Source organism: Mytilus galloprovincialis, chromosome 1 (genome assembly GCF_965363235.1).
Source record: "Mytilus galloprovincialis chromosome 1, xbMytGall1.hap1.1, whole genome shotgun sequence".
Classification (NCBI taxonomy): Eukaryota; Metazoa; Mollusca; class Bivalvia; order Mytilida; family Mytilidae; genus Mytilus; species Mytilus galloprovincialis.
The window spans coordinates 47,064,897-47,071,991 of NC_134838.1; the positions used below are offsets into that span (position 1 = coordinate 47,064,897).

Here is a 7,095-nt window from a genome sequence, read left to right on the forward strand (position 1 = left end):
ATATTATTATACTTCCTGTAAGAATGTCCTTCTATAGTTAAATTACTCTATTTTTGCATAGTTTTTAAAAGAAATATATAGCGTTAACTGCACTATGCGAAAATAGTATGTCTTGCTGTTGTAAATGACTATTGATTTTAACGTCAATCATTGTTTGATTTCACGAGAGAAGGTGGAGCTTAGTCGCATTGACAGACAAGTGGGCTGGACTTATTAGCCTGATCATATGTGCGCTTAAAATAACGATGTTATAAACCACTAATTAAAGTCGCTTAATGACTATACTGTCGTCTGCAAAAAAACAAAACAAGCAAGATGTCGCGGTTTGGTCAAGACGACCCTACAACATTTAGAAAAGAGAACTTTAAGTCCAAGAAAACTGGTCAACAAACACATTTTGCTGTTAAAGTTTTGTCAGATTTCATTGTTGAAAGAGGTATGGAAATTGACATTTTGGAAGCCACAAAAGATGAAATCGCAAACTTATTGCAAGATTTTTATGCCAACATCCGAAATAAAAGTCAAGAATATTACAAGAAAAATACTCTTCTAGCCATACGACAGAGCATAAATAGATATCTGAAGGAGAACGACAGGTTTTTTGACATCATAACCGACCCCGAATTTACCCGAGCGAACGACAACTTTACTTCCCTACTCAGGAAAACGAGAGAAGAGGGAAAAGGAACTGTTACCCACCATGAGGCTATCTCCCTAGAGGATTTGAGAATGCTTTATGAACACCCACTAGTTTTTAACACGTCAACTCCCCAGGGCCTTCTAAATAAAACTATATTCGAGACAATCTTATATTTCTGCAGAAGGGGTCAAGAAAATCTCTCACAATTGAAGGTTGATGAATTTAAAGTTGACTCGGATCAAAAAGGGCAGATGTATGTCCGTAAACTTACAACAGAACTAACAAAAAACCACCAAGGTACTACAAATGAGCCAGAGGGTTCAGGGGGAATGATGTATGCTACTGGCACAGATAGATGTCCTGTTAAGTCTTTTGTAAAATATCTAAAGAAACACAATAATGCAAGCAATAGATTATTCTTGCATCCAAAGAATTCATTCAGTGAACAAGATGATATGTGGTTCAGAAATGAACCAATTGGACAGAACACCATAAAAGTGTTTATGAAGAATTTGTCAAAGTCAGCAAAATTATCTAGAGAATACACCAACCACTGTATCCGGTCAACATGCATAACCTTGCTGGACTATAGTGGCTTCCAATCCCGTCACATCAAGACTATCAGTGGACACAGAAATGAGGCATCTTTATCAAGCTATTGTTATGATACTTCAGGTAAATGCTATACACAAATATTTAATATTCATTGTGCAATTGCTAAAATTTTATTACAGTTATTTAAGGAATGACTAATATTTTTTCTGTCTATGAAGAAATAACATAAAAAATGTGGTATATTACAGTCATTTCTTATAATTTAATTCTAAATTTCATTTCAAACCGTAGAAAACCATGAAAAAAGGTTGACGTCACGGTCACATGACTAAATTATGTCTATGGGCTGATAACAAAATAACGTAAGCCAATCAGAAGATGCGTTAACATCCAAAATTAAATTATATCTATATATATCTTATGCAGTACATCATTTGTACATATAATAACAAAAATATACATTGAATTACAACAATATTGTAAGAATATTTCTGCTTTTAATATCACAATTGAGTTTATCCAAAATTTGTATGTAAAATCTCAAAAAGGTATTGGGTTTAATGTGTGAAATGACTGAGTACAATATTTATATATTCTTTATTCTAATGACTATTCTTGTACATTTCTTTATTTTATTGTGCATGTTTATAAATTAATTTTACTGTCTGTCAATCATTTTCTGAACTCATATAAATGCTTTCATTGTTTTTTTATAAATACATTTCAGATAAACAGAAAAAGAGTATGTCTGATGCATTAAGTAAATGTACCTATGGCACATTACAACAGACAGAAAGTAGGAGTGTAACTAGTAAGTATAATCATGTAAACTATAAAATTAAACAAAATAATCAAAGAAATGCAAAGAAAAAATAACCTAGGAGAAATGCACGTATTTATCGTCTTGTTGGTACCATGAAATATAGCACACTACATTGTTGCATTGACTCCCCTCAAATATTATAGCACAATAAAATCACATCGAAAATTGTATTCTAATATTTGCCACTAAACTTGGGTTGTACTGTTTAAAGATACTGATAAGACAACTTTTCATATGGCTCCTAAGTCCTTTTGTACATATAGTCTATATAATATATAAATAGTTCTCCTTACATGCAAGATAGTGTAAAAACAAACTGAATTCTTTTTATTACAGTTAGCTTGTCCCAGGAAAAGACTGTTTCTACCTTCACGTCAGATGAGAATGAACAGCCAATACCTCTACCAGTAATAGAGACTGTTTCTGCTGTTAGAAATAGTAAGAGACAAGGTATTTTTTTTTGTATTCAGGTACTATTGAAATAGTATTAACTATTCAACATATATTTTGGGTCAACAACATGAAATAAATGACAAAAGGTTTGTCACATAGTCTTCAACAATGAGATCTTCCTTAAAGTCACTCTCCTACATGTCCCGTTACATATAATGGAGTTCATGAACAAAATGGCATTCAGGTGAATTAATTGCATATTTAACACATGTAAATACATTTATGTCTCAACATTCTTCAGTACATTTTAAAAATGAAAGTACGCTTTTACTTGTTTTTGATAGTACAAATGATGGTACCGCTGGATGTGTAAATATGGCCAAGAACTATTTGTGCAACTTTTTTTTATGTTCAACTAGAACAATTTGTTACCTAATAGTATTGGTACTTTGTTCACACTCAAAAGCTGACTTTATTTAAATTATTTCAGTTGAAACTGCACCATATGATCCAGATATCATTGACTTTTTGGGACTACCTGATGATGTTTTGGTGGACTATTGCCAATCAGTCGAGAATTCTGACCACCAAATAAGTGCCCCAAAGCAAATGAAGATGATGCCATTGATGGATATTTCAAATTGTACTGTTAATATCAACTATTACAATAATTGAATTTGAACAATAATGGAAAATACATTGTAGTAGATATTACTTGAATTATAAGGACATTTAAGAGACTTTAAGATACCGTAGTTTCTGTTAAAACTTTATTTTATATTTGTTAACATATGTTTACTGCTATTGAAACCAAAATAGTCATTTGTTACAGATAAATTGTAATAAATGACATTAACTGTTACTATTACTTGGTTTTTTTTTAAGTTATAGAGTACTGTGAAGAAGGTTAATAAATGAAATGGAAGAGGTTTGGAGTACACCTTCTTGAGAAAAATCCAAAATAATACAGAGACAAATCTAGGACATAATGCTTTAATTGTACTTCTTCATCTTGAAGTGAACATGAGTTTAAGCTTTCAACAATGAGCAAACCGCTGGAACCTGTTTTTCTGTTTGTCTTTTTCATTTTTAGCCATGGCGTTGTCAGTTTGTTTTAGATTTATGAGTTTGACTATCCCTTTGGTATCTTCCGTCCCTCTTTTATAGCAAGTTTAACACAACTTCTAGCACCAGGCCAACCAGTATTCTATTGTATGTCAGTAATGATTTATATTCAGATACAGAGTTAAAATCAATCATTTCACCTCAAAACATACTATTGAATCAATCCCTCAAAGTCTTTTTAACAGAGCAAATATATGTTGATAAGATTACATAAAAGGCATATTTTTTATATTGAAATACACTATTGTCACTATTCAAAATAGTACACAGTCAGTATAATAATGATATTAATGTTGTGTTTAACATTGACTATGGAAAATAGTAGCCAGGGTTTGAGACAATAGTGCACTCCCCTTCGGGTCGTGCACTATTGTCTCTCACCCTGGCTACTATTTTCGCATAGTCAATGTTAAACACAACATTATTATATAAATACTATTAGGTAACAAATTGTTCTAGTTGAACATAAAAAAAGGTTGCACAAATAGTTCTTGGCCATATTTACACATCCAGCGGTACCATCATTTGTACTATCAAAAACAAGTAAAAGCGTACTTTCATTTTTAAAATGTACTGAAGAATGTTGAGACATAAATGTATTTACATGTGTTAAATATGCAATTAATTCACCTGAATGCCATTTTGTTCATGAACTCCATTATATGTAACGGGACATGTAGGAGAGTGACTTTAAGGAAGATCTCATTGTTGAAGACTATGTGACAAACCTTTTGTCATTTATTTCATGTTGTTGACCCAAAATATATGTTGAATAGTTAATACTATTTCAATAGTACCTGAATACAAAAAAAAATACCTTGTCTCTTACTATTTCTAACAGCAGAAACAGTCTCTATTACTGGTAGAGGTATTGGCTGTTCATTCTCATCTGACCTGAAGGTAGAAACAGTCTTTTCCTGGGACAAGCTAACTGTAATAAAAAGAATTCAGTTTGTTTTTACACTATCTTGCATGTAAGGAGAACTATTTATATATTATATAGACTATATGTACAAAAGGACTTAGGAGCCATATGAAAAGTTGTCTTATCAGTATCTTTAAACAGTACAACCCAAGTTTAGTGGCAAATATTAGAATACAATTTTCGATGTGATTTTATTGTGCTATAATATTTGAGGGGAGTCAATGCAACAATGTAGTGTGCTATATTTCATGGTACCAACAAGACGATAAATACATGCATTTCTCCTAGGTTATTTTTTCTTTGCATTTCTTTGATTATTTTGTTTAATTTTATAGTTTACATGATTATACTTACTAGTTACACTCCTACTTTCTGTCTGTTGTAATGTGCCATAGGTACATTTACTTAATGCATCAGACATACTCTTTTTCTGTTTATCTGAAATGTATTTATAAAAAAACAATGAAAGCATTTATATGAGTTCAGAAAATGATTGACAGACAGTAAAATTAATTTATAAACATGCACAATAAAATAAAGAAATGTACAAGAATAGTCATTAGAATAAAGAATATATAAATATTGTACTCAGTCATTTCACACATTAAACCCAATACCTTTTTGAGATTTTACATACAAATTTTGGATAAACTCAATTGTGATATTAAAAGCAGAAATATTCTTACAATATTGTTGTAATTCAATGTATATTTTTGTTATTATATGTACAAATGATGTACTGCATAAGATATATATAGATATAATTTAATTTTGGATGTTAACGCATCTTCTGATTGGCTTACGTTATTTTGTTATCAGCCCATAGACATAATTTAGTCATGTGACCGTGACGTCAACCTTTTTTCATGGTTTTCTACGGTTTGAAATGAAATTTAGAATTAAATTATAAGAAATGACTGTAATATACCACATTTTTTATGTTATTTCTTCATAGACAGAAAAAATATTAGTCATTCCTTAAATAACTGTAATAAAATTTTAGCAATTGCACAATGAATATTAAATATTTGTGTATAGCATTTACCTGAAGTATCATAACAATAGCTTGATAAAGATGCCTCATTTCTGTGTCCACTGATAGTCTTGATGTGACGGGATTGGAAGCCACTATAGTCCAGCAAGGTTATGCATGTTGACCGGATACAGTGGTTGGTGTATTCTCTAGATAATTTTGCTGACTTCGATAAATTCTTCATAAACACTTTTATGGTGTTCTGTCCAATTGGTTCATTTCTGAACCACATATCATCTTGTTCACTGAATGAATTCTTTGGATGCAAGAATAATCTATTGCTTGCATTATTGTGTTTCTTTAGATATTTTACAAAAGACTTAACAGGACATCTATCTGTGCCAGTAGCATACATCATTCCCCCTGAACCCTCTGGCTCATTTGTAGTACCTTGGTGTTTTTTTGTTAGTTCTGTTGTAAGTTTACGGACATACATCTGCCCTTTTTGATCCGAGTCAACTTTAAATTCATCAACCTTCAATTGTGAGAGATTTTCTTGACCCCTTCTGCAGAAATATAAGATTGTCTCGAATATAGTTTTATTTAGAAGGCCCTGGGGAGTTGACGTGTTAAAAACTAGTGGGTGTTCATAAAGCATTCTCAAATCCTCTAGGGAGATAGCCTCATGGTGGGTAACAGTTCCTTTTCCCTCTTCTCTCGTTTTCCTGAGTAGGGAAGTAAAGTTGTCGTTCGCTCGGGTAAATTCGGGGTCGGTTATGATGTCAAAAAACCTGTCGTTCTCCTTCAGATATCTATTTATGCTCTGTCGTATGGCTAGAAGAGTATTTTTCTTGTAATATTCTTGACTTTTATTTCGGATGTTGGCATAAAAATCTTGCAATAAGTTTGCGATTTCATCTTTTGTGGCTTCCAAAATGTCAATTTCCATACCTCTTTCAACAATGAAATCTGACAAAACTTTAACAGCAAAATGTGTTTGTTGACCAGTTTTCTTGGACTTAAAGTTCTCTTTTCTAAATGTTGTAGGGTCGTCTTGACCAAACCGCGACATCTTGCTTGTTTTGTTTTTTTGCAGACGACAGTATAGTCATTAAGCGACTTTAATTAGTGGTTTATAACATCGTTATTTTAAGCGCACATATGATCAGGCTAATAAGTCCAGCCCACTTGTCTGTCAATGCGACTAAGCTCCACCTTCTCTCGTGAAATCAAACAATGATTGACGTTAAAATCAATAGTCATTTACAACAGCAAGACATACTATTTTCGCATAGTGCAGTTAACGCTATATATTTCTTTTAAAAACTATGCAAAAATAGAGTAATTTAACTATAGAAGGACATTCTTACAGGAAGTATAATAATGGTACTTTGTTCACACTCAAAAGCTGACTTATTTAAATTATTTCAGTTGAAACTTCACCATATGATCCAGATATCATTGACTTTTTGGGACTACCTGATGATGTTTTGGTGGACTATTGCCAATCAGTCGAGAATTCTGACCACCAAATAAGTGCCCCAAAGCAAATGAAGATGATGCCATTGATGAATATTTCAAATTGTACTGTTAATATCAACTATTACAATAATTGAATTTGAACAATAATGGAAAATACATTGTAGTAGATATTACTTGAA

The 7,095-nt window shown here is 31.9% G+C and overlaps 2 protein-coding genes across 5 annotated transcripts; one reads left to right on the forward strand and one right to left on the reverse strand.

Moving 5' to 3' along the window:
* On the forward strand, positions 1-3,273 carry LOC143076136 (uncharacterized protein KIAA1958-like). Of its 4 annotated transcripts, none has more exons than XM_076251805.1 (4): positions 1-1,315; positions 1,923-2,006; positions 2,355-2,468; positions 2,902-3,273. In XM_076251805.1, the coding sequence occupies exons 1-4, from the start codon at positions 316-318 to the stop codon at positions 3,084-3,086; spliced, it is 1,383 nt and encodes a 460-aa protein (XP_076107920.1). In that variant the 5' UTR covers positions 1-315; the 3' UTR covers positions 3,087-3,273. The 4 variants fall into 4 exon arrangements, with proteins under 4 accessions (XP_076107920.1, XP_076107928.1, XP_076107943.1 ...); XM_076251813.1 differs by having other exon boundaries at positions 2,355-2,456; XM_076251828.1 differs by lacking the exon at positions 2,355-2,468.
* Positions 3,274-3,974: 701 nt separating this feature from the next.
* LOC143061155 (uncharacterized protein KIAA1958-like) lies at positions 3,975-6,816 on the reverse strand. Its single transcript, XM_076233688.1, has 4 exons — positions 5,507-6,816; positions 4,816-4,899; positions 4,354-4,467; positions 3,975-3,991 (listed from the first exon to the last, which is right to left on the reverse strand). The coding sequence occupies exons 1-4, from the start codon at positions 6,504-6,506 to the stop codon at positions 3,975-3,977; spliced, it is 1,215 nt and encodes a 404-aa protein (XP_076089803.1). The 5' UTR covers positions 6,507-6,816.
* Between the last annotated feature and the right edge of the window lie 279 nt (positions 6,817-7,095).